Here is a 27,769-nt window from a genome sequence, read left to right as displayed (position 1 = left end):
AACCGAGCAGCCTTTACTGCGAGGACATCAAAACAGCAATGCGATGATCACAAGGATTACTTTGGATCCGTGCTGGGAGCACTGAAGATAATACAAAGGATCAGCTCGCTGACACAGGCTACGTATGGTACCAGGTAACTCTATCATCTTCATTTTAGTGTGCTGTTTGACAGCTTGCTGATATTGAAACTGGTATCTTCATGTTTTCATCATCTGCTCTGTTTATCAGCTGGAGATCTGAGATGGAATCTGGCTCATATGCTGGCACCTCAGTTGAAAAATCACAGGATTGTAGTGATTTACCTTTAAGAATGATAAAAATCCACAATAAAGCCTTCATGTTCAGGCCTGAGAGGACAGAAAAATCATCTTGGTGAAATTTGCTGCCTGTTAAATGTTGCTTATGCTGTAGCCCCATAAACTGAACACTCACTATAGTGGCATCATACCTTGTTTTTATCGCAAACGTGGGGATTTATTGTCACTTTATAGTCACAAAGGAAGGTGTAAGAGACCTAGATCCTGAAGAAGCATGTTGTCCTCAATTCCCCAGAATACAGCACAGCTTTACTGTCTGCTTCGAATCATGTGCTTGTCTGCTTTGTGGATCAGCAAGAAGGAGGCTTGTCTAGCAGGGTAAAAGGAAGAGTTGTTGACTGCTTCATTAAATCGTGTATTTTAGTCCAAACATAATGAACAGAAGCATTCATGTCAGCAAAGGAGACAAGATTGTGTCACCTATGCAGTAAAATGGACAAGCTATCAGATTATTAGTTAGTAGACAGGATTGATTCAAGACAGCAGAAGACACAGTGCAATTACATTAGAGATCTCTGAGATTGAATGGACTTCTGTGTGCTCTTTACTCCCACTTAATCTGCATTTAGGGAATGCAGATACTGTGACAGAAACTGAAAGTTTAATAGTAAAAGAGGAGAGAAAATATAAGGGGTCAGACTTCCAAATGTAGCCAAAAGTCATGGTGTTGCATGTACGAGGCAGCTCCTTAGCACTTTTCTGCAACACTTGACGGCTTGCTGTCAATATACTTTGCAACCAGGTTTGTGTTTTGATCCCTGTAGTTCTGTATGTCTTCACTCCAGCAGCTTTACACTTGTAGACGGACCACTTTGAGGGAGCACAGCTGCTAAAGTTTAGCTCAGGACTGGATGGGTGGGTGCACCTGGCAGTTTTCCTACTGAACACTCCTCTTCGATCCCTTCTACATCATAACAACAAACCAGTATGTAGGCTACAGCATATGATTGCAAATTTTTCATCACTATATGAGCATAATCACTGATTTAATCTTCACAGTTTGAATGGTGCATTTCTTTTTTTTTTTTTTTTTGCAACACTAGGAGTCTTGTAAGCCAAGGATAAGTTGAGTTTAAGAGAGGGATTTAACCAGGCCTGAAGTAATTGGGTTGGAACAAGCCTATTATACGACTGCACTGAGAGTCACAATAAAAAACAGAGTTAAAAATCACTGTGGTTTTCATGGCCTTTAGCATTTGTCAAGAATAACCAGTCTTTTCTTGGTGACTGTGTGAGTAAGTTAGACCCATTAAGCCCCTGGGTAATAACAGCATGTCCATTTTTACTCAGAGTATTGTTCTTAGAGTTGCTTTAAATATTATTGATTGTACATATAGTAAAATATTTCTTAGATTTTTCGGAATATAACTTTGTTTCAGTGGTACTAACAAAAAAGTTATTGCTAATTTTTTTATCATAATCTTCCAAAATATGTCAATTTCAGGTCCAATCAGTCTGAGTTTTCATCTAGATAATAGATCTGCACAGATGTGCAACAAAATCAATCTTTTAAAAATAATTGAAATGGGCTTCCTTCTGATGCACTGATCTGAAGCAGGCAGATATTGTACTGTGACTGGTTTAGTCTGTATGTTTGCATTCAAACAAGAAATTTGTCAAATTAAATCTGACTGATTTTCTAAGGGTTACATGGGGCGCTTTAAGTCTCTGACATACATATTGGGGGAAAACAGAGTGCTGTTCTTAGAGTTGTTTTAAATGTTATTCGTCGGACATGTAGAGAAATATTTATCACATTTTTTTAAACATCACTTTGTTTCGGTGCTTCTGTCCTCTGAGGCAGCTACAAACAAAAAAAATAAATATTGCTAATGATTTTACAATAATCTTCCTAAATACAGTTAAGAACTGTAAATATAGACACGTTTAAAGAATACTCAAGGCAAGAAAGCTGTTTATAGTTGCGGTAATACCTGCTCACAGTGCAACAACAAACACGGGATCATGACACCTTTGGCATTAGAATCACAGCTTCCTCAGAACTGCTCTCAGGTAAGAGGAAAGCCTGTTACTAAACACGAGGGGCAGAGAAAGCCAAACGCAGACCAGTGGACTAAGTCAGTCTTATTAGAGTCCCGAGCAAAGAATCATCTTTTTCTGCCAAGAATATCAGAATTAGACGAAGCGGAAATGTATAATGAAGGAAAAGAGCGAAGAATTCAGATGGTAACAAGTTTGGCACTCTGCTGAATATACGGGGAACATTGTTTACATGTGTGCTGAAAGACCTCCATTGAAATCATGTCTATATTTGATTTGTTTGCAGGAAAAATAAGTTCTCGTCAGAATATTTGGTTGAACAAAGCTTCTAATGAGTGATGTGTTGTACCTGTGTGTATTTTGAAGTTTGCATGTGTTTTCCATGTGTGACATCCTCAGGTGCGTGTGTGGAATGTGTGCAGAATGAGCAGCACATTTGTTACATTAGCTGAAGTCTTGGAGGCACGAGGGGGACCTCTGCTGGAGGAGGAGGTCTGGTCCCTGCTGCTGGGCACTGCAGAGTCTTTAGTGGATGTCTCTTATAAGGGTAAAGCATTTCAGATTAACATCCTCACTCTAGCCTCACATCATGCCTTAATGCTGTGGTCAGGCCATCATGTTATTGTTGTTTAAATGTTGCTTAAACATTTGAATACGTCTTGCAGCTTTACCTTTCCACCTAAAGCGACTTCATAGTAAAACTAGCAGCATGTATATTATGGACTTCCTCTTTCTCTCTTTTTTTTATCAGGTCACAACAATATGTGCAATATCATAAGCCCCACCTCCTTGCTGCTGTCAGCCACTGGTACCTTAGCATTTAAGAACTGTGGCCTATCAGATGAGGTATCCACCTTCACTGCTCCGGAGATGCTGCAGGGCCGTGCCACCTCAACTAAACCTGCCACAGAGAGGGTCAGTGCAAACATCATCATACCCATCCCAGCCCATCACATGGCACCTGACAGCAGAACACGACACAGTATTACGTCACATTGCTGTTTATTGTCTCTGTAACTTTAGACTCTGCAGTGACTAGGACTGATCACTGCTGTCATACACTGATGTGTCTTTTTTCTTCTGAGTGCTAAATCTCAGGATGACAGGAGTTGAAGGTCGACTGAGGTGTCGGCTCGCCATCTAGTGGCCGAGCAAAGGAACCACTGCCCGGAAATCTGCATCTCAGAACTCTAATTCATAAACATTAGCCAGAAAAAAAACTCTGAAATAAATCCTATAAAACAATTGGAATGTCAAATTGATCATATATGCATGCACTAGTCTCACATACACCTTTAGGCAACATTCCTTGATGTGTGCTGTATATTCTCAATAACAGTATTTACTGTATTTAAGACAGACATGAGTGAAATTAACGCCTGCATAAAACAAAATAGCCCGTACTATGTCCTCAAAAAATACGCAACCAATGAATGACAATACATTTCTAGAAAATTATTTTTTAATTATTTAGGTGATGACCACATTCTTGTCTGTTTTTACTGTAATTGTCATAAATGTGATTTATTAAACCATGCTTAAATGATATATTTTATTTTATAGATGTGCAAATTGACCTGATCATTGGCTCTATTATATCAATTTCATCCCAATTTGCTAGAACTCTCATTTATAGTTCTCCTGTTTGTCCACAAGATGCTGCATGTCAGTATAGTTAGACACTTTTAACCCGCAGCTTTGCACATTACCTTTAAATTAACACACATGGCTCATATTATTCCTGCTCAGATGTAACAATAACACCTGATACTCAGCTCAGGGTTGAAGCAGCTGTTTAGGACAAGTTATTTATGTACGAAAAATACTTTGTAGTTTTATTTTAGGGTTTGCTTGTCATGTTTCATTATAGTAATATGTTGTCTGTGTTATCCCTAACCAGATGCTGGTGTATTCACTGGGTATGACTCTCTACTGGTCAGTTGATTTTCACCTACCTCAAAATCAGGTAGGAGCTGCCGACACAAGCCTTTAACTGTCTTTCTCCGTACCAAGAAAGTGATACATCCAATTATTCTACCTCATTTCTACTCTGACCCTCAGCCAGTCCAGTTGAGTGACCATCTAAACAGCCTCCTCCTCAGCATGTGTGAGGACCTGGCCCACCGCAGGGTAAATCTAAACTCCATCCTGGAAGCCTGCGAATCTCAGCTCAAAGCCTCCATCTTGCTGCCCCCCGCCAAAGTCATCAGACAGCTGGTGGAGGAGGTTTTTCATGAATCAGTAAGTTCAGATGTCTACATACAGCGTGTTCCTTTCTGCTGGTTTTTCAGCTTCTCTGTGTATGCTGGAATTTAAAGGCGTACGGCATGAAAATCTGCATAACGACAAAATATAACAGTGGTTTCTCTTCGCTTCAGATGGACCAGGGCTCTCTGCCAGACAGCAACGTCCCTTTGAGTGGCAGGAGTCAGATGATCAGAGAGAGACTTCATGGTGAGTGTTACAGTCCTGATAAACATTTTATTAATTCACTTCCACTGGAAGTACACGTAGCATTCAAAAAAGAGGGGAAAGCTGAGTCAAAATCTTGCAGCTGATTCAAAACATCCATTTTCCCACCATGCCTTGTCACAAAAAGACAGTGCGAGGGGAATACTTTCAGAATTATTTTTAATTTCTGAGTCTGAGATCTTTCGCAGGATAAAAATATACCTGAAAAAATATGTATTGGCCAGGAGTTTATGCATGACAAATAAATTTGATCCAAGTCGTCATCTGCATGTTTACAAAAAGTAGATAAAGTCATCATTCTTTTGACTCAAGACAGTATGCAGGTCAACAGGATTAAAATCTTAACCTAAAGCAAGCCCAGGATTAGGCTCCTGCGAGAGCCAATAATCAGATACTGAATGTGAATGCCTCAGGCTAAACCCTCCACCCGCCTCAGCTCTGTCCAAACATCAGCGTCTCGGGGGAAACTCAGACAGACAGGAATCAAACATTGCTGTCATTTTCCATTTCTTACCTGGTTGTCAGGAAAGCGAGGGCCACTTTCAGACTTCAGCGAAGGAAGTGCTGAAGGGAGAAGATACTCAACGGACTCGGATTCAAAGTCAGGTACGCAAATGATGCAGAGGAAACCACAACTGAAAAGATGATGCAAGAATAGCAGAAGGAAGAATTTTAAACGACTTAATAATAATTTGTTCTGTGCTTGCGTCTGTTTGGCAAAACGCTGGTGTGTCGATGCCCAATTGTCATCAATTTTTCTTATTTTGTTTCACTTTTATAGGCAGTTTACCTCAAAGACCTTGGAGACAAAGACCGAGAAGCTCTCCCACACCGCTCTACCAGTCTTCTCTAGACAGGCATGTATTAGAGCATACATGCACACTGACAGTGCAGAATAAGTTGACATACATGCAAAAATGGCACATGTCAACATGAATCCATCCATCCACTCCTTAATTTAACCTCCCATATTGTCTGTACCGACTTAGAAGGGGCATGACATTGTCTCATTGTTTGACTTTTCCCAAGTTGTCTGCACAACTATTACACAATCCGTCCTCCCCGACCCACACCCGCCTCTCTCCCCTCAGACTCCCTCGTGGGGTTCGTCACAGGGACAGCAACTGCAGTTGGCTTGGTAGGAGCCCCCACCATGACATGTCGCCCAAGACATCAGGCAGATCTCACAGTCCTTCCATCACCTTTAGTGAGTCCTCGCTCAGCCTGAGCCAGAGGAAAGCAAAGGTAAGACTATTTGACGTATACTCAGTGGCTTAAATGCACGGGGAAATGTTTTTTTTGCATAATGTAAACGAGAAGTGCATGCTTTGTATGAGAGTCTGTGCAAGAAGTGACATTTCCATGTTATCACAGGGATTTTAGAGTATAGATTTTAGCTTTAAGAGAATCACGTGGAAGATTTGGTGCATGTGCAGAGCATTTAGAGATGCATAAAAATCTGTTATATCTATTGTTGCTTAAAATATTTCTAAATGCTTTTTTTCAGGCATTGGGACCTGAATTTGTCAGAATGCCGGACGAGCAACACATTGTTCTTGAGCTTCCAGGATCTATTGTGGTAAATCAATGCTTTCTGTTCACCCTCTGATCAATTTCTATGTAAATTTTTGTTTTTGTCACCTTATTTTCTTTTCTTGCATGCCGAACTCTGTTTATTTGCATAACTGCATGCACAGTATTTTTATGTACGTGAGTGTGTCTGTAGGTTTTTTTTACGTGTGTCTGTGTGTTTGTGTGTGTGCACCACAGTCCAGAAAGGGCCGTTCATGTTCGTCTCAGAGAGAAGTGACTGTAGTGCTGCCTAACGGACAGTACGTGGTGGTTCGCTGTGACACTAAGTCCAGAGCAAGAGATGTGTTTGACATGGTGGTGGCTCACGCAAACTTGGTGGAACACTTTTACTTTGGTCTTGCCTTCCTAGATGGTAAGCGGACATGTTATATATGGGACCTAATCTAACGTGACTGCAGTGATTGTACAAAAAAAATAAAAAATAAAAACCCAAATTTATGTCAAAACATCTATAGTCTAACTTGTGATGTTATTCCATCACAATTGGCGTGATGGGTGAACTTGTCATAATATTCCAGCTTTTGTCTGAATTTTTATTCAAACAAAAACTTTGAATTGAGGTTGAATTTACAGCTCTGTGAATGTTTTGTTGTTTCAGTCACTTCAGGATTCTGTGGTTAAAAAAGCTTTTTTTTTTGTATTCTGCAGATGATGAATATTTCTTTTTGGACCATGAAACAAAAATCTCCAAAGTTGCGCCTGACAGTTGGAAAAAAGGGCAGATATTGTCCTTTTTGGTGTTTCTTCGGGTCAAATTTTTTGTTGACGACATCTCCTTCATTCTGTAAGTGCAGCACGCATCTTGTCATCTACTCATATATTTGTAGAAACGGGTACTGATGTTTTTTTTGTTGATATTTTGTTCCTGCTTCCTAGGCACAGACTGACTCGTCACCAGTACTATTTGCAGCTGCGTAAAGATATCATGGAGGACAGGCTTTACTGTAACGAGGAGACAGGACTGTTCCTGGCTGCTTTGGCTCTGCAGGCGGAGTTTGGTGATTACATGCCAGAGGTACAGGGGAGAGAAAGAAGCATGATCACGATGCGCATTTAAATATGAACATCAACTTTCAGCTACATTTGGTTCCTTTGTTTGTCTTTTTAGTTATATGGGAAGAATTATTACCAGCCAGAGCACTATGTGTCCAAGAGGATGCTGGAAAAGCTTGCTCTGCCCAGCATCAAAGAGGAGTTGCCAAGACTACATGCAAGTCACGCCCAGATGCTGCCAGAAGAGGCAGAAACGGAATACCTAAAGGTAGCCTGACTATTAATGCATCCACTCCCACACAAAAACAGATTCAATTATCCAGTGGCTCACATTATTATTTGGCTCTGTGTTTGATTTCACCTTGCAAGAAGCTAAATTAATAAAGCCCTGTGAATTATCATGACTACGATTTGCTTTAAATTTGATCATACTATTGATATAGACTATTGTCCTTTCTGCAAGTCTAAATCAGTGTTGGCATTAATTGCTAGAATTTAAAATCTAATGCATATGGCCTCACAATTTTATGAGATGACACTACAGGCGAACTGGGTAAAATAAATTGGAACTAATCGATATCACCATGAAACATCCCCAGGTTATTACTTAAAATAAGACAGGTATTTTCTGTTGGAAGGTTTCTAAAAATGTGATGTTTGAACATGACAATGAGGTATTATTTATCTAAAAATGCCATTATTTGCATTCATTTCCTGAACAGAAATCTAAAATTAGAGGTCAGCTTTAAAGTTTGGTTTCATTTTGTTGACATAGTAAAGCCAAAGGCTTTTACAGAAGGGATATTTGATGTCTTTTTTTTTTTATCACCGCATAAATCGTAAAATCGAGCCAGAAAAAAAAATCAATTTTCACCATGATTTGGGGAATAAAATATCCTATAAATCAGACTGTAAATGATATATAACAGACATCTCTGTCAACATCTCCTTGATATAGGTAGCAATAAAACTGGGATGTGTGGTGTGTGAAAGTGTTACTGAAGTGGAGATTTCTGGCTCAAAGTATAGTAACATAGACACCTTAAAGAGTATTTTTGATCTTTTTGAAATATATTGGTCTGAAAGAGGAAATGTTATGAAAGCAAAATATCCTACGAACTCTATATTGACCAGTGCATGAAAAAGCAGTGTTTTTGCCTCCACTTCAGATTGCCCAGCAGTTACCAGAGTATGGCATCATGTTCCACCGTGTGGGGAGAGAGAAGAGGCCGGTGGTGGGAGAGCTGGTTTTGGGAGTCTGTGCCAAAGGAATCATCATTTATGAGATGAAGAACCACGTCCGGACTGTCACTAGACGCTTCCTCTGGAGGGAAACTGACACCATATCCACTGGGGTAAAAATAAGTGGCAACTCAGTCAGATTGTGCAATGCGGTATGAGATATTGCTTTGTGCAGCTCATATTGTTCTGAAGCGCAGAGTTAATATATTATGACTCATGTCTGTCTTTCAGCGACGGAAGCTGATTATTGAGTGTGGAGGGCCCAGCGGGAAAAAGCACAGTTTTGTCACAGAAAGCTCAAAAATAGCACAGTACCTCCTGAACCTCTGCTCAGCACAGCACAAGTTTCATAGCGAGATGACGTCAAGACAACTTAACCACACTATGATACCAGGTGGGAGAGTTTTAGTGGTGGCATAGAGTGTACTGTGTTGGGCTTTAAAAATACTTTTACATCCAAAAACAACACTCACAAACCCCTGATTCTCCTCTATTTCTCCAGATGAACACATGGATAAGTACATGTCTGCATACAGGAATCGTAACTTGAGCCTGAAGCGGATCTCTTGCTCAGAGAGCATGTTGAACCATGTAGGTCTGACATCCGGACACCCAGACTCCCTCTCCAAGTCCTGTGATGACCTGACGGCTAAGCTGGAGGCTCGGCTCCGGCAGCAGAGAGAGATGAGGAGGGAGATGAGCAGGGAGCTGAATAAGGAGCTGAACGAAACAGCAGATCTCAGGGATGGAGGGAAGGAGCGACAGTCTTGGAGGTAGCCAATGATGATCAGATTCATGTTTTAATCACTGAAAACTTACCTTGATTTAGATAAACATAACCGTGCACTTGTGTTGTAGCACTCCAGAGCCAATTCCCAGGATGATGTCCAGTGTTTCACTACAGAAGCAGGACTCTGACACCTCATCCTCCATACGAGGTGAAAATGTCAACTTTTTAAACTCAGTTCTGTCTTGCAAACACATGCAGATGGTTCTCGAATCAGAGGGAAAGCACAACATTAGGTGTTGGGCTACAGTGTTGGGTAATTATGGGCCTCATAAACAGCTTCAATCATCTTTGGTATGGAAGTTATTCGCATTTTCATTATTTGTGACCCATCTGTATGTTTAGATTGGGTTGGAACAGTGTTTCACTTTGACCACTATCCTATCTACAGGAGATTCTCTGTGGAGTCTACATGTTTTCCCATCTCTTTGAGTTAAATTTCATAGTCCACATACAGGCAGATTTTAGTGATCTGAAATTTCCCACAGATCAAATGCGTTTGTCTGCCCCTGTAACTCTGAACAAGCTATAAAAAGTACATGAATATATTTACAGTAGCCCATTTATCATATGTAAATCCATGTGCTTTGCAGTTGATACACCAACCCGGACCCCACCAGAGAGAGAGATAGTCTGCGTGACCCTGAAGAAAGATTCCAAGCTGGGCTTTGGTGAGTTTATTAAGGTGGATTTAGCTGTGAACTTGTTGAATATTTAATGAGCAGAGTGCCACCTATCTGATTCTTTAGCGGTAGACTTTTGTCTTCACATCCTCTCTGGTCCTGTTTCAGGCTTTGTGATAGTTGGAGAGGACAATACAGGTAAACTAGACCTTGGGATCTTCATTGCTTCCATTGTACCCGATGGGCCTGCGGACAAAGATGGACGAATCAAACCCGGTACGAAGCACCCACAATGGGAACTGGAAAGATAGACACAGACTTGCAGTTTGCTAGAGAGAGAGAGGCACAGTTAGACTGCACATGATAACCTATCAGGAGAATTTGCTCATGATTTGTTGTAACAGGTGGACGCCTCATCTCCCTGAACAAGACCAGTTTGGAAGGAGTAACGTTCAGTGACGCTGCTGCAATCTTACAGAGCAGCCCTGACGAAGTAGAGCTCATCGTGTCGCAGCCTAAATGTAAGATCTGCTCAATGCTTCCTCTCTGCATGCACAGTCTTGGAACCTTGCAAATATTCATAAATCATTGTCTGAATATTACTATGTTTGGAGGTGACATTTGATACTTGTATGTGTGTCTTGAGGTCTTTAATCCCATTTGGCTGTTTTCCAATCAGACACTCTGAAGGACAGAAACAGTTCCTTGAGTCAAAGTACTCTTGGTTTGGCGCTGGAGAGGAGCTTTGGGTCACAGACCACCCTGAGTGGCAACGAGTTTCGTCCCGCCGCGGAGGAACTGGAGGAAGCCATCACACTGTCCAACATGGCAACCCCGAAACAGAGCAGGAGGCTTCACATTCCTGTTGTGCGAATACATGACGCCCAGGTTAGACTCACATGGCAGCGGTTACAGATAAGTGACTTTATTTCCATGGCAGCAACGTTGTCAAAGCAGATGAAACACTTAAACCGGCACTAATTGTTAAACGGACCATATCAATAAAGCTCAGACGGGTCGTCATCCACAGCATGAAAAGTGTCACTTTTACACATTTTTTCCCCCATTCTCATTATGCAAATCTACATTTACTTTTTTGATAACATTTTAGATTATGGCCTGAAACTTCCTGTCATTATTTAATGTTATTTAGTGTTTATTTATACAAGGTGTCACTAAATCACTTACCGAGTGTCAACATGTACATTCAGGTGTAGAAGACAAAATATTCATGTGTAAGAGAAACTTAAAGTAAATTACTCTGTTATTATTTTTTAGAAACTGAATATGTGTGGAATATATGTTAAAATAGAGGCTACAATTCTATCTTCACTATGTAAGTCTTTATATTGACTTTAAAGTATTTATTTTACAATTACTGGTGTGTATTCAAAAAAAACATCCGATTCATTTCTAAGAACGGTTTTGGGTCATTCCAATGTTTTGCAAAAGTTTATACAGTTCCGCTTGAAGATTGATGAAGGTTTGTTATTTTAGGTTATATTTCATATTACACTGGGCAAAAAACAAACAGACATGAGGCCTTGACTAGTATGCTTTTATAGCTATAAATCTAGATTATGTTATTTAATTAATCTAATAAAATTATTTTCCCATTATCCCATTTTCACTTTCATCATAGCATAATGACAGAGTAAATTGAATATTATTATAAAGTACTTTAATTGTTGCTATTGTCTGGAACTTTGTAATTATTTAATACGTATTGGATCATTTTAAAAGTACTGACAGGAAAAATAGGTGTAGATCCCCTCTAAACAAAAATAGTCTTCAATTTCAAGAAGTTTCTTGGTTCCCGTATATATGTAATTTTTACTCAGTAACTTGCAATCTAAAATGTTGTCCTTTTTCTGTCTGTTTTTCAGGATGCGTGTTCTAGGTCACCCTCTGTCTTAAGTCTTAAAGCAGTGGAGCAGTTTATCGTAGAGCTGAAGAAAAGCAGTGGCAGTCTTGGCATCAGTGTTGCTGTGAGTGAATTGTTTCCCATTTGCTGTACTTGTCTTACATTCTCTGTTCTTAAAGATGATTAGTTTTTTTTTTTTTAACTCAGTACTAGCACTAGATTATTCTGAATGGGGCTGTTTTAAAAATACAGTTCTGTCTATGTAGAAAGTCTTGTGCATACACCCTGTTAAACCCAAGTAAGTCGTGTCTAAACCTTAGTGACCTCATTGCCTTATTGTTAGCCAAACCGATTTACAGGACTTATTGGGAAAGGTCAATATGCAACAAACTACCCTACTCTACACAGCAAGTAGGATTTCACCACGCTGAGTCAGTGTGAGTTGTTTGGGATACTTGAGGAAGGCGACATTGACTAATGTCTTTTTTGCGATCTCTCTTGCCAAAAGGGAGGAGTTAACACTAATGTACGATATGGAGGCATTTACATCAAGAGTCTGGTGCCTGGAGGGGCTGCTGAGCAAGACGGACGCATTCAGACTGGTAATCTTTTAGTTGTTGCAAAATGTGATCAGGTGGCTGCCAAAAACACAAAATGTTCTGCAAAGGCTGGATTATGTCCGCGGTGTTCACTCACTCACTCACTTACTATTGTTATTCTTATTATAAAAAAATTACATGATGAAAGCTATAAAATATATGCCATATTCATTACAAACCTCACACCAAGGTGCAAGATTTTCCCACCTCCTTATATAGAAAATTAAATAACTGACTGTGGGAAAAGGAATTTTACCCAAATGATGAGTAATTAGTTTTATGTCATTATTATTTTTATTATAGTTGTATATGAGCATGCCACTGGAGCCACTGTGCTGTGTCTGTTTCTGCTTGGTTTCTGCTTCAGTGAACAGGAACAACTTAGATTTGTCGACATACCCGTCAACCACACACACACACACACACACACACACACACACACACAAACCGTTTATGTATTGATGTTACTAATGGTGATGAGATTTGCGTTTGTGCATATGACAGGTGACAGACTGCTGGAGGTTGATGGGTCCAACCTGAGGGGCGTGACTCACCAACAAGCTGTTGAGTGCCTGAAGAGGACCGGGGAGGTATGCAAACAGACATGCATGCACACAAACACACACACACACACACACAAACCCACTTTCTTGTTATGATTGAGATAAGGAAAAAATACCTAACACAAGTAATTTTAATAACCTGAACTTAGTTATATCAGACTCAACTGAGCCATAAAGCAGTGACACCAGACAAACTAAATATGAGGTTATCTCTTAGTTATGAGGACTTGCTGAATCTTTAATACCTTTCCACTTTATTCCCAGTAATCTAAAGAAACTTTCGTAATTGTCTTCATTGAAAGCTGATTTTAGGTATCCAGTTTGATCCTGCACATTATTCTCTGCACCTACTCTATATTAAAGTATTAAACATATAAGCGGGGTGCTTGTGTTTCCATCTGTTCCTCATAGGTGGTGAACCTGCTGCTGGAAAGGGAGCCTACGGTCATCTTGGAGCCCAGGCCAGACTCACCCTGCCTCCCCTTGGTCCACAATACATCACAAACTCAACCCCCCAGGACCGAGGTCACCATGGAAACGACCTTGAGTGGTCGATCCAAGGGCTACAGCTTTGTAACTGATGGTGAGATGGGAGAGGAAGGGGCGCTTACTCTCACACACAGAAAAAAAGGCACACAAATGCACACACACACACACACTTGCACACATGGCCCAGAGGTGACTGTGAGTCATCTGACAGCTACATTGTGGTTGCTGTCAGAGTCATCCAGGGTTGATGCTGCCTCAGTCCCCTGAGACTGCATCCACTGAAACCTTGAAGCTGCCTGTTCAGCGGCTGAGCTGAGCTAAAAGGACAGTTCCTCGTCTGTACAAAGCCTTCCTTTCTCCACTGTAAATGTTAGAAAGAAATGCGAGGGAAAATGCAATATAAGAGGATTGCCATTGATGATATTGCAAGATTTCCCCTAGAAGGATATGTGTTTTGGTTTTGATCACAATGTACAAAATTGCGGCCTGCATTACAGATTAAAGATTACACAACATGCATTAATGCTCCAAGATTTGCCTCCATCTCATCTCTTTCCTAGAAAACACACATGAAGTGGTCCTAAAAAAGAGTTTGTCTGGCCTCGGCTTCAGCTTTTACATCTCACATCTGCACTCGGGGCCAGACAGAGGCAGCGTCGTCCGCATCAAGCGTCTGTTCCCAGGTCAGCCTGCACAGGAAAGTGGCCTGCTGCGAGAGGGAGACGTGATTCTGTCTGTCAACAAAGAGCCTGTCAAGGATCTCTCTTACCAGGTAGGATTAGCATGTTTATACCAGTGATTTTACTAAATAAAAAATAGTTTCTAGTTTGATGTTTTTTAAGTTGATGTGAGAATATCACAATTAGCACAATTTGCTAAAAAGTATATAAACCTGTGTGCTAATAGCAGCACATGAGGTAATTTCATCCCCGAATCCCCATGAATAATTGTGAATGGGCTGCTAAGTGTAAGAGCAACACTAGTGGCCCTGTTCTTTCTTAAGAACCTGGTCGCGTCATTGGTTTACTAATCCTTTAAGCCCACAGTACCAAAAATAGCAAGCCGGTTGTGTCATAGTGTCTATGTCATTTAATCTTGTACTGTCAAGGAGTTTTAATTGCATAAGCAGATGCTTTTAAATGCAAGACAATCAGATAGATGTGAACATTTGGAGACAGACTGGGTTCAGGCCAAACTTTCTTGCACGATCACTCTTGTCTGTTTTCTTTCAGAGGGTTTTATTCCTGCTACGTGGAGCTCCATCTGAAGTTCACCTGTTGATCTGCCGACCAGGTCCTGGAGTTCTGTACGATGCAGATAATAACACACTGGTAAGCTAATATCTACTTAAACCGCTGTACAGATGGTGTTCCAGACAGATTGCCTCACTTTCTGTCTGATGCTGCAGAGCCCTGCACTGTTCCGTGAGGTTCGATCACGGTCGCTGGACATCCGACTAGGAGAGGACTACAGCCAGCTCCTTAAGTTTCAATATGATGACAACATACGCATCCTGAAGCAGCCCCCCAACCAGGAGGAAGATCTGACCAATACAACAGGGAAAAGCCCAGAACCTCCTGCAGCTTCTCAGCTCCCAGAAAACCAGGAGAGTCAGGAAGGTGAAGTGCAGGCCAACCAGGCTCCTCCATCTCCTCCTCGGTCACCACCCTCTCCCACGTCACCTACATCTCCTCCCTCGCCGGTCTCGCCGGCCTCACCCGCCTCACCGGCATCACCCGCCTCACCTGCATCACCCGCCTCACCTGCATCACCCGCCTCACCTGCATCACCTGAGCCCGGCTCTCCACCAGCGTCAGCAGAGCCAGAACCAGCTGCTGGGAAACCAGAGGAACAAGAAGAAGTAGAAGCAAAAAAGAGGAACGAGGGCCGAGAAGAGGAGGTTGCAACGACATCAAGCTCAACTGTGATGCTTATGGACGTCTGTCCTAAGACTGCTTCAGGCTCTGTATATGCAAGGTAATGTGTCAGATGTAGAAAACCATTGTAATATTACTAAATTACACAATAAGGAAATGTCAAATAAAGGAAGCTTGCACTCTACTTGTTTCACAGAAAATTAAGCCAATAAATGTTATAGCCATTTCTGCAACATGCAGTTGCATTCTAGTTTAAGCAGATGTGACCTCAGAATTGCTTTAAGAAGAGAAAACAATATCAAAATGTGCGTGAACACTGTCTTTAATACCACATTATTACTACACTGGTATTGCTTAGTACTATGGCTGTAGAATAGTTAGTCAGAGAGTTTAATAATGTGCCATCAAAGCATTAAGTGTAGCAAAATAATACACTGAAAGATATTTATAAATGGATGTAGAGTAATACAAATGACATTAAAACTGTCTATTTAACCCTTGTGTTGTCCTTGGGGTCGTTCTGGCCCTAAGTAAAATCTTTTGCCGTCATATACTTTTATGTAACAAGGTCTATGTGGCCCTAAATTCCAAAATGAAGTAAAAAAATTGTGGCTTAGGGTTGGACTGAAGTAAGACTAAAGGTATAACGCAGAAATGATTGACAATTTATACTATATGCTTTAAATAATAGTCAAACCAGGTGAAGTTATTTTGACCCCAGTGGACAAAAGGTGCATGGCAACTGAAAGGACATTATGAAGGTTAAAAAGCATACAACAAAATGCAGCTGTTTTGTTAAGTATTGATCATGTTTCTATGTTGTATATTGAAAGAGTAAAGTAATATTTGAATGATAAAATGAAGAAAACTGATTGTACAATTCCCTTACAGTAATCATTTACTCTAAAGATATAAGCGGACCTGAGCAGTCAGTTGTTGTGTGCTGGTGGGTGCGCTAATCTGTCTTAATTTTAAAGCTAGACATTTTGAAAGCTTGGGTGAATTATGAATTATTTTGGCGAATTACATGCATCATGTTATTTTTTTTATTCTGCAGCGGGGTCAGAGAAGAGGCAGATGGAAGTGTGACCTACTGCCTCATGGGAAATGGACTGACCATCATGGCAGATGAAGAGTATCTGACTATCAGCTCCACACTGGAGCCTCCTCACAGTCTTCCTACCAGCAACACTCCAGCAAACATCCTCCCAGCGCCCGGCTCTCAAACCTCCAGCAGTGTTCAGAGTCCAAACCTCGGCTCTCACGTCTCCCCTCCCACCATCTTGCCCCTCAACCTCTCGTCCGACAGCATGACCACTTGCTCCCTGGCCCACCCATCTCAGCCGCTCACAACTCAGCCCCCGAAAACCAAGCACCACCCCATCCAGCAGGGGCTTCTTCCAAGCCACTACAAAGCCATGTCCAAGAAAAGCCGACCTCTGGTGCCTCCACCTCAGCCTCCGCCGCTGACCCCCATCACAGCTCAGATAATCTCCTCTGTGCCTCCCTGTACCAGCCCACCTGCCCTGACGCTGCCCCCTGCAGTGCTGCCCACTCCTGCCCAGGTCCACACGCCGCTCAGAGAAGAGCCCGAGAGGAAAGAAAAGGAATACAAGGACGATGATGAGGATGAAATGGATGAAGAGGAGAAGGAGAGTCGTAGAAAGGTGAGTCAGGTCCTGCTTCAGCCTCACTGTTTCAGCTCTGGTTAAAAGGACGTCTTTTCATCAATATTAGTTTGCAGCAGATTTACACATTTTTAATATACTGAAAACATTTGCCAAGAAGGTAGGCCAACACTTTAGATTTCTGTCAAAGAAACTGGGATTAGATGATCTTACTTGAAACTGATAATGGCACTAAAAATGGTGGAAAGCTACCAGAAGCACCAATTTCAGTTTTCATTTTCACGTTGTTTAATGTACATGTGTTTTTAATTTTGATGTCTCCGTGTATTTGAATATTTCAATTCACATCTAAACTCTTCTTCTAAAGCATCTCGCTCCCCAGTTTACATACACACTAGTTGTCATGGATGGGTGATCACCAATAAGAAATATAGCATGATGCAACACGGTTGTTCTTCACAAGTCACTCAGGGGGCTCACTGTAGTTTTAATTTGAAAATTAAGTGCTAAAAGTAATTTTTGGTATTTATTTATATGAATTTGTATAGCGTCTGCATCTTTGTACCAAAAAATATCCATTGTTTCTTGTCTGACAGCATTTGGTTAAAGAGTTCGAGCTGACAGTGGTTCTGACCAAGTCCAGGAGCGGAAGCTTTGGGTTTACCATCACCCGAAGCAAACTGGACAACTGCTACTACATACAGGAAATACTGGACAACCCAGCAAAAGCAGATGGACGACTGAGAGCAGGAGACAGACTCATCACTGTACGCACCAACACGCACGTCAACACACTTCAAAACAGTCTTGCTGAGTGTCAACTGTGAGGAATTCATTCTCTGCTGATTTTTTTTTTCCCAAGGTAAACGGACATGATGTTACCAGTGTGGCGGATGACGTTGCCATGACAATTCTCAGATCATCTCCAAGAAGACTGAGTATGACACTGGGGAGGGCAGTCAGCAACCTGGTGGCTCCGCCTTCCTGTGACAGTCTGCCTGATATTGTTCTCTACAAGACGCCATCAGGACAGCTGGGTGGGTCTTTGTGAATATTTTCACACATTTCATAGACACAACAGTCACACATCAGTCAGTGTTATTCAAATGTGTCTCTGTGTGTGTGTCTTGTGCAGGGATAAAGCTGACAGGTGGCATTGGCAGCAAATGGCAGGGCATCTACTGTCTGGAGGTGGTGCCAGGTTCCCCAGCTAGCGAGGAGGGCAGCGTCCAACCTAATGACAAGATCCTGTACATCTGTGGGAGATGCACCCTGGGAATGACCCTGGAGGATGCGGTCAAAGCCTGCGAGATCGCCCCGCGTAAAGTGAAACTTAAAATCATCAGGTATGAAAGACAAGAGTGATAGATACTCAAGCTGGTGTTTAGGTGTTTGTTTTTGTGAATGACTCTGTTTGTGTTTGTCACAGAGAAGACCAGCCGGTGACCCCCAAGGCTAAGTGGAACGGTAAGAGCTTCTCCAGGATTTATGGCGTGGTTTCACCTGCTTGAGTTTGGTTGTTACACACCATATATGCCGTGATGATTGCCTAGATACCTGATATGTTTGTGCTCAACTGAACAATGATAATTTAGGTTCAGTCATTACCAGAAAGCGTTGCAGTGACTTCTGTGAAACAAGGGAAATACTTGTCTCTTCTGCAATCGATGATTTTCAAAGAAGTTTTTCTTGAATAGGCCTGTTTGACTGGAAAAAGGATAGGAAGTTCTTTGCTCGTTTTGAGGAGCCAGTCTCTCCAGAGAAAGAATCTCCTACTGAAGATGGTGAGTTTTTCCTTCCCTTTCTCCTCATTTATCCCTCTATTTATCTCCGAACTCCCTCCATCAGCATGTTCTATCAGCAGCCATAACTGGTTCCCTTTCACCCTTTTCCTTGTTGTGCCATTGTGCGTGTGAAGCCGGAGCTCAGTGCTGACAGATAGTTCTCTTTGCAGCTGTGTGTGTGTGATCTGAATGCTGACAGACAGATCCTGGGCTCTCACAGCAGGATTAATAATTAGCAAGCCTCTGGCCCTCCACTGGTGTATTGGACTGCAAGGCCAAAAGCGTCACGCACACACACGCACACAGTCGCAGCGATACGGACAGTGGTCTATAGGACAGGTAGTTCAGTTGCCTGGTGACAGTGCATGCAGCGGTAAGAGACAGTGAAGAGGGTCAGTCTGAAAAGATCAGCCTTGTTCACCTGTCATAGAAGAGGCGCACCCATCAACACTTCTCTTTCAAAATGGCCGAAGAGGTGGGAGGTTGGTGTGTGTAGTTTTTTTTTCTTTGTGTCTTTTTTGGAAATTTCAATGGCTAGAAATGGTTGCGTAGATGGGAAATAGTACAGAAGAGAAGTTCCACAGTTAGCTCAGAGCCAGAAGCTTATTTAGCTCTAAGTGGCTTGACTAATATTCTTTGAAAACATTATACTGAGTGCAATCACTGGATTTTTTTGGCTGCTACTACATTGATAACTCATCTTTTTTTTTTCAGCTGAAGCTGTGTGTAGGACTGCTGGAAAATTCAGATGTCTCTCTCTCACCCAAGAACAGGATGTAAGTTTCCGAACCTGTTTTTTTTTTTTTTTTTTTGCAGTGTCCGTTTCTAAAGCTGCACATCTTTTGAAATGTCCATCGAAACAAACTGTAACATGAGTCTACCGCTTGTCAATCTGTGAATGCACTCTCTACTGGGGGTTCATTTTTGCATGCATGTGCCTGCCAGGCTACCTCTACAGCTGATTTGTGTATTCACAACATAATGGCAGGTTTTTTTGTCAAACATAATGTGATTCTATGAATAATTTGTCAAAGAAATGACAGCAACAGTCTCCCTCACTGGTCTTCTGCTACTGACTCCTCCAAATTCTCTATTTTTGAATTCTTGTCTCTTTAGAGCTGCATCATGCAGGTGGAGTTCACTAAACCAGAAGGAGGAGGCCTGGGCTTCGCTTTGGTTGGGGGAACAAATGGAAGCATGCTCAGAGTGAAGGAAATATGCTCTGGTGGAGTAGCCGAGCAGGACGGCCGGCTGAGAGTGGGAGATATTCTGTTAGAGGTAACAACACATCATACATCTTGATTGTTTTATTACCTCCATAGCGGGGAAGACCTTGATTGTCACTGTGTGTATTCTAGGTGAATGGTGTGATTGTGTCCGGACTGAGCCACAGCAAGGTGGTGGATATTCTGCGTAAGGCTGAGGGTACTGTACAGCTCACCATCTGCAGAGACATCCTGCCCCTGACCTACTCCGAGGCACCGACACCGCCCAACATGTCCGCGCAAACTGAAGCTATTTTAGCTGAGCAGCCAGCTCCTGTATCCAGCCCTGATGCCTGTACTTCCCCTGATGTCATGCTGAGCAGGCCAGTCGAGTGCCCCCCTGGTACGATCTCTGAAAACTCCTTGTTATTATCATTTATTTGTAGAAGGTGGTCAATTTGGTGTAGATCTCTGAAGCTTTTTATGTTTAATTACTGAGACAATGCTCTCTTGGTCTCTGAACCCTGAGCAGTTTCTGGGCGTTTCAGTTCACATTTTTACTGACTGTGGCCTCATTTTTCACGGCAACATGAATTTCTGCAGCATCATGGAAACAGCACAAGTAGATAAAATTCAAATTTTATTGTGTATACGTTTCAAAAATTTACAAAACCTGGAATCATCAGGTATAACATTTTAACTGCCCACAGGTGTTACCAGTACTGTAAAAAAAAAACTGTACATGCTATAGATATTGAACTGTTTGTATTTAAAAATTATTTCCAAACCTTTTTCTATCTGCCTATGAAAGCACAGCCTGAAGTTCAGCCCAGTTCTGCTGAAAAGTCCCTGAATTTTTGCTACATGACTGGTGGTCACAGCTGAGTCAATAATGGCTTTTTGGTTAGAGTCTTGTTGGTACAAATGTTACATTTATGAGGATTTTTTAAATCACTCAAGCAGAATTAAATGATTTTTATGAAATATTGCAATTTTATGCTTAAATTTATTTAATTTTACCAATGGAATGACAAGTTATTTATGAGCTGTCCCATGACAACAGAAAGTTAAACGTACGTGGGTTTTTTTTCCTGATTTTTACAGTTTCAGACTTTGGTAATTGATTTAATTTTGGCAATTTTTGACATGATATTATGTCTTTCAAACAAGCTGGTTGGTTTTGGGGTTCAGAAGTTTAATGGACATCACTGTTAAAATGTGGACATTTTTATTTTCATATTTATTGAGTGCTTTAACTACTGTTACAGAGTCAGCTTCAGACCCTGTGGTCAATGAACCAGAGGTTGTCCTGACATCACCGCCTCCTCCACCTCGCCGACTGACTGTTGTAACAGATGAGGTTTCAATTAAAGAGGTAATAATGGACCCTGATACACTTAAACCACAGTCTAATAATTATAACATGAATACCTGTTTTAAATGAAGTCACACCCCTCCTTACCTCTTTACTAACATCTACTACTAACATCTTACTCCTCCTGTCTGTTGCGTCCTGTGGCTGTTTGTCTGTGGAACAGGAGAGTTGTAACAGCACCCCTTCTCATCAAGCTTGCTGCCCATCCCTCAATGTCACTGACATGTTGCATGGAGCTTCTGACAGGTATTAACATCCCAAACTACTCTCCTCTTGTATTGTCTATGTGTTTCCTCTCCTCTCACCCTTGTCCACCTCCCCGTCCTACTTCTTCTTTTCTTGGAGTTCCATTTTTAACCATAAGGAGGCAGCAGAGAGCAATAAATAAAGCTAGACTCTTAGATAAATGCTTACGGGCTGTGAACCTTTAGTGAGACAGAAAATTGTGAAACAGTTAGGAAGTGTATAGTACTATTGTCTGTAGCGTCGAAACAACAGGTACAGCAGCAGCAAAAAGGTATTTTAGCCTCTTGTCTATACTGTATTTTAGGTGGAAAAGTCGCAGGGAAAGGAAGCTCAGCCTTGCATGATTTCATCCCCTCCCATCGAAGAATAAAAATGGTCTGGTCTCACCCCTGCCCCCTGACTCCCCCAGGAAACAAATTGTGACCAAACTTTTGGACCAGTCCTGCAAAGACATCCGGAAAACCCAGTCAGATGGCTGGAGCAGCGAAGAAGATGATGATGTATTTGACTTCGCAGGTCGGGAACTGACCTCCCTCCAAACAGGTGTCTATTCCTCTATTCTATTAGTGTCGATGCAACAGAGTGAAAATTTTTATCGAATCTGGGCCATAAAAGCATCATTTGTGTGCTTTTTTCCCCTCAGGACCACCCATAGTGTCAGAGGAGGAACTGGCCAGTCTAGCACTCATTAGTCCTGCAAAGACCAGCCAGTATTCAGGCTCCAGGGTCAAAGCTCTCATCCAGATTCTGCAGCATCAGCTGGACCAGCAGGAACTGGTCAAAGAGTTCATGGTGTGTATATGTGATAAAATTAGATGTGTACATTTATCAAAGGGTGATCCTGAGATTAGTCACTGTGACTCCTTGGAAGAGAAGCAACAAAGATGCACACACACACACACACACACACACACACACACACACACACACACACACACACACACACACACACACACACAGATGCTCAATCAACATTAAAACTTTGAAGATTATTTTATTCAGAATTTTTTGTTCTTTTTGTTATCCGGCTCATGTTGTTCATTTCAGGCTCTGGAGCATTTGAAGCCCTCTGACAACTGTCTGGTGGGAAAAGCACCTGAAAACAGAGACAAGAACCGCTACAGGGACATCCTACCTTGTAAGAGGATGCGGTTTTTTTTTTCACTTCCTCTGGCTAGAATGTCAAGCTTTCACTTTCTCCATTTGTTCAAACCCTGCGCTTTATTTTATGTTCCCATCTCTGAGTTATTTTATCGGTCAGCTAAAGCTTGTAAAAGCTTTATCCTCACAGACTTGGCATTTATAGGAGAGCCTGTTTGTTGGCACTTCTCTTAGTCACTCGGTTTAAGCTGACTGTAAGGTCTTTACTGAAGGAGGTGAAAAGACATTTGTTTACAACACTTAAGTAATTTCTGCTCAATAAATTATGCCCCTCATGAGCATCAGTAATTCACTGGAAGCACACTCATAGTTTTCTGCCAAGTAGTGATGACGAAAATCCTTGTAATTATCTAGGATTTATATTTTTAATAAAAGAAGCAGCATCAGGAGAAATAATTACAAGCTGTGTTATCATTATGAATTTTGGTGGATAGATACAGAGAGACAGGGTGTGTGGTGTTGTCTCAAAGATTAACACAAGATGTAATTAATGTAAAATTAGCTGGAAAACACACACATATGCGCATGTGTAACATGCACAGAAGCATTTCCTTCTCAAGCTGAGCGTTCAGGGTTGTAAAGGGTCAGAGGTGAGATGAATTAGGGTGATGAAAAGAGCAGTGACCCCCGGTGGAACACCACTGCACCTCACCTCATGGCTTGTTGCTTGTTATAAGTGATGTTTGTGCAAGTAGTCCCGGAAAAAAAGGTATTTTCCGATCCCACAGCTTGTAGCCTTTAACTATTTTATTTAGAAAGCCAGATTTCCAGTCTGTGGCTTTTTTTTAACCTCACAAGCAGGAGGTGCAAATCATTCCCACCTCACTCTGGTCTATCACTCCTCTCATCACCAACAAACATCTTCACAGCACTGGTTTGTTGAACTCCAGGCCTCAAAATTGTTTACTTGGCTGCTTTACGTAACGTAGGCTTAGTTTGCACGCTTTTAGCAATACAAGATAGCCTTGTTTGCTGTTTGTAGTCAAAAAAGATAATCTAATATTGAGAAACATAAAAGAATCTGCTGTTTTTTAAGTGGGAGGATAGAAGTGTAGCTTTTTATTTCAGTTATGAATTCACACTAAGCTTACCTCTCATAGATGACAAAACCCGTGTTGCCATTGGAGAAAACCAGGACTACATCAACGCCAGCTACATCCGCATGCAAGTCGGAGCTGAAGAGTTCTTCTACATCTCCTGCCAGGGCCCCCTGCCCTCCACCGTGCAGGCCTTCTGGCAGATGATCTGGGAAAACAAGTCTGACATAATTTCCATGATGACCCAGGAAATAGAACGGGGAAGGATCAAATGTCACAAGTACTGGCCCGAGAAGCTGGGTGTGCCCATGAACATTGGCAGGTACCAGCTTCACCTGGAGAACCAACAGTACCTGGAATACTTTCACATCAAGATCATCCGCATGGTGGACACAGAGGTGAGAAGGAGGAGGACTACCTGACCGATAACACAGCTGCAATATTGTGTTTTACTGTAAAATTTTAATGCAAGTCTTTTTTTTAAATTGTGTTCTTCCAGACCGGTGAGACTCGCTTTGTTCGCCACTTGAAGTTCACACACTGGCCTGACCACGGCGTGCCACAGTGTTCTGAGCAGCTGGTTCGCTTCATCCGCTACTTGAGGGCGGTGCACCACAAAGGGCCCGTCACTGTGCACTGCAGTGCTGGCATCGGGCGCACAGGAGTCCTCATCTGTACCGACATTATCCTCAGCCTCGTTGAAAACGATTTACCTGTGAGTGGAAGTCAGTTTGACAAGTTTATATTAAGTTTACTAAACCTTTTTGTAGTTTTTGTTGTCCAAACTCAAATATTGCAACAATTATCGGATGGAGTCGTATTACGGTACGTTTTTACAGCATTTATAAAACATTCAACACAAAACAAATCCTACTGACATTAATGACTTTCTTGTTTTTTTGTCAAATGTCTGACAAGTTGGCATCTCCTGACTTTTTGTCTAGTGATACTATCAGGTCATTATTTTTGTAATTGTCTTGTACTTTGATTTATAAAATAAGATAAAATATAACTTCATTAATTGATAATCGATTAATAAAATAGTTAAGTAATTTAAGGAAATTCTTTTTAAAAAGTGAACATACACAAATACATGGAGAGTAATTCTGGTTTGCTACTGTCCAGAATGGCATACCTGAAAAAACTAAGGCTTAGCCACTGCTGTTCTTTGTGTTTAAATGCACATATTTGAAAGCTAGCACGCTAAATAAAATGATGAGCATGGTAAATATTTATGTCAAAGCACCACCATGCCACAGTACAGCCCCATAAATCTGGTCTCTCTACGGACTCTCACTTTTGTTTGTTTATTATTGATATTATAAGTAAAATATGGCTCTGGATTTCATGCATGCCGTCGTGGTGCCTCACTACCTTCTGTCTCTGTCTACAGATTAATGTGAGCGACATCGTAAAAGAGATGAGACTTCAGCGGCACGGGATGATTCAAACCAAGGTCAGTGTCAACAGAAAGGTTGAAGTTCAAAGTTCAGGCTTTAAACAGAGACAGTTCCCAAAAGCTCGGCGTTTCCTTTGTCGCTGTCTTTCAGGAACAGTACCTCTTCTGCTACAAAGTTTGGTTGGAGGTTTTACAGGGGATTTTACAGCTTCACGGCAACCAATGGCAGCCAGAAAGTCCCAGAGACCACAAAGTTGTTTGAATGTTTCCACCTCCAGCTCACCTACCTGTAAAGCACAGGCTGTGTATGTTTGACCATGTGCAGTCTATCGCAGCATAGTGATCCACTGGTGAGACCTTTTCCTTTGGCTGTCCTTAGTTTAGTTTGCTATGATATGAAATCTGTACTCTGTTTTGCTACAATGACTTCAACTTAATTTTTTTTGTCTGTGTATGTGTTCTCGGTGCTGTGATTATGTCAATTTCATTTAGATCACTGAGGTTGTTTTGCCTTTTCAGGTTTAGTGATTTGCCTTCTGTCTCAACTATCTATTTTTTATTTTTACTTTGTGTCACTGTTTGATTGTGTCTCGTTTTTTTTCTCCATGTCTTTTCATTTGCAAATTGCATTTATTTTTAACACTCATATTTGCATGAATCTAAAATCTGGTAATATTCACATCTTTTATCTGGCAGCAATGTCATCAAAGTGCACAAGTATAAGATCATCAAACCAAAGTTAGTGTCCGTTTAAAACCTTCATGTTTAACATTGATTAAGCATTGCGTTATCATTTCATTTAAGTGCATTTGTACCCTGGAGAAAGGGACAAAAGACCATTATTGATTTTTCAATTCATCATCTAAGGAAATGAAAAGAATCAAGTGCCTTGGAAAGACACGCCCCACTTGCTCCATATTGACCCGAGGCCACTTGTCACAAGCGGTCAGGTACGGAGAGCAAGAGACTGATTTGAAAGCACCTGATGGTGGTTAGATTGAATGTGCAGCTTTCAGTCTCTTCGTGGTCAGAGGTGGACATTTGGTTGATCCAAACCGGAGGAGGATTGCATCTCACCTTTTAGTTAGTTACTGTAAATTGTAACTTGGAAACAGTGTGATGTTTTCACACCGCCTGTCAATCTTTTTTTGTTTGTGGGCTCATTTTATACAGAACACTATCACAAGGAAAGTTTTACTACACATAACCCCAACTTGCACATCCTAATACAGATAAAGAATGATTCCACATAAAATAAAAAAGCATTTTGAATAAATTCATAAATTTTCACTGTTTTACTAAAATTTGGACTAGGCATTAACACGAAGTGTTCAGATTTTTTTGTAAAACGTACAAAACTGATTTAAATGTAATTAATTAGTCGCTGGGCTTTTAAGTGTAACTTGTTATGTGACAACATCCTTTATCTGTATTCCATAGCTATTTTAATACAAACTCAGCCAAAAATGCAAAAAATATTAAGAGGTTTACAAACTTTCCATTTTGCCACTTTAGAAAACTGAACAAAGCAACAGAGCTGCATACATCTTCAAGTTACAGATCAAGATGATTTCTAGCTGCTGGTTTGAACCTCAACCTTTGGATGTCACTGCTTGTGAGCTTTGTTCATTTAGCTGCTATCAAACACACACCAGCTCTCTTATTGCATGCAGACTCTTAAAGTACAGACGTCTTAGCCTGGAGTTTGACCGAATGACGTGATCAAAATGTGGAATGTAACAAAGCAATACTCTCCATGAGGAGAGGGGATCAGAATGTCAATTTCTTACCCGATAACATCTTCCAAAGCGTTTGGAGCATGTTGGTAAGACATGCTGTACTGTACCTTTGCCATGTGGATGGCCATGCAGAGCCATCAGCCTCTGTACTGTGTATGCAACATCTTTTCACTCAGTGCTGGTTGGCTGGTTTCCAGCGACAGCTAACCCTCTGTTATGTGCAAGTTCATGTTCTCTTTGAGAACCTGTTGATGTTTTTCTTCCTCAGATCTTGGGAAATGATTATTCTTGAAAGAACAAACTGAAGCACATTTTGCATTCATCTGTGAAAATGCATCTTGTACAGTCAAGCAAGTGCTTATGCAGTAGCATTGTGAAATGTAATAACCCTTAATTGCACAACTGCTTATTTATGCTAAATTAATATCTTGTCACTGTACCAGCCACTATGTAACCAATAACTGAGAACAATGTAATACCTCTCTCTTTAATTAAACCCTATTCTGAAACTTGTTTGTGTGTCATACAACACATTTTACCCCTTGACTCCGAACACAGCATAATTCAAGTTGAACAACGGAACAAGACCCAGCAGAGTGGGTTTTCCCTGACGGCACACAGAACAGAGAGCCGGAGGCGGCCCTAAATCTAATTCCACTGCGCCCCCTCTCCACTTTTACTGCAGGGTATACTCCCTCTCGGGTTTTACTGCAGGGTAAATAAGCTGGTCTCACAGGGGTCTTTTGTGACAGCATGGAAACACACTGCACGCTC

The 27,769-nt window shown here is 41.3% G+C and overlaps 1 protein-coding gene across 3 annotated transcripts; it reads left to right on the top strand.

Annotated features, from left to right (window-relative positions):
- The first annotated feature begins 10 nt into the window (after positions 1-10).
- ptpn20 (protein tyrosine phosphatase non-receptor type 20) lies at positions 11-27,508 on the top strand. 3 transcript variants are annotated; one of them, XM_022205855.2, is made up of 47 exons: positions 11-134; positions 2,719-2,866; positions 3,071-3,234; positions 4,220-4,285; positions 4,381-4,560; positions 4,698-4,773; positions 5,317-5,397; positions 5,573-5,648; positions 5,883-6,036; positions 6,299-6,370; positions 6,562-6,736; positions 7,033-7,168; positions 7,261-7,399; positions 7,493-7,645; positions 8,547-8,732; positions 8,851-9,013; positions 9,122-9,392; positions 9,478-9,557; positions 10,000-10,077; positions 10,198-10,305; positions 10,434-10,550; positions 10,709-10,917; positions 11,916-12,017; positions 12,402-12,495; positions 12,997-13,082; positions 13,467-13,638; positions 14,105-14,316; positions 14,777-14,875; positions 14,953-15,521; positions 16,479-17,088; positions 17,646-17,816; positions 17,912-18,086; positions 18,185-18,395; positions 18,479-18,516; positions 18,747-18,833; positions 19,548-19,609; positions 19,950-20,111; positions 20,192-20,441; positions 21,307-21,413; positions 21,577-21,659; positions 22,069-22,202; positions 22,303-22,451; positions 22,707-22,797; positions 23,921-24,255; positions 24,357-24,572; positions 25,251-25,313; positions 25,408-27,508. In XM_022205855.2, exons 2-47 carry the CDS (start codon positions 2,743-2,745, stop codon positions 25,516-25,518), a joined length of 7,197 nt encoding a protein of 2,398 aa, XP_022061547.2. In that variant the 5' UTR covers positions 11-134; positions 2,719-2,742; the 3' UTR covers positions 25,519-27,508. The 3 variants fall into 3 exon arrangements, with proteins under 3 accessions (XP_022061547.2, XP_051815430.1, XP_051815429.1); XM_051959470.1 differs by lacking the exons at positions 21,577-21,659; positions 22,707-22,797; positions 23,921-24,255; ... (1 more) ...; positions 25,251-25,313; positions 25,408-27,508 and having other exon boundaries at positions 22,303-22,424; XM_051959469.1 differs by lacking the exons at positions 22,303-22,451; positions 22,707-22,797; positions 23,921-24,255; ... (1 more) ...; positions 25,251-25,313; positions 25,408-27,508 and having other exon boundaries at positions 21,964-22,088.
- Positions 27,509-27,769: the final 261 nt, after the last annotated feature.

This window comes from Acanthochromis polyacanthus, chromosome 15 (genome assembly GCF_021347895.1).
Source record: "Acanthochromis polyacanthus isolate Apoly-LR-REF ecotype Palm Island chromosome 15, KAUST_Apoly_ChrSc, whole genome shotgun sequence".
NCBI lineage: Eukaryota > Metazoa > Chordata > Actinopteri > Pomacentridae > Acanthochromis > Acanthochromis polyacanthus.
Note: the sequence above shows the minus strand (reverse complement) of the source record. Positions and strands in the feature narration are given on the sequence as shown.

Excerpts from the sequence above, each read along its gene's own strand:
- ptpn20 (XM_022205855.2), top strand. The coding sequence starts at position 2,743 with ATGAGCAGCACATTTGTTACATTAGCTGAAGTCTTGGAGGCACGAGGG. Across the intron at positions 4,286-4,380 it reads TTCACCTACCTCAAAATCAG|CCAGTCCAGTTGAGTGACCA; the intron begins GTAGGAGCTGCC and ends TCTGACCCTCAG. Across the intron at positions 12,496-12,996 it reads AGACGGACGCATTCAGACTG|GTGACAGACTGCTGGAGGTT; the intron begins GTAATCTTTTAG and ends TGCATATGACAG.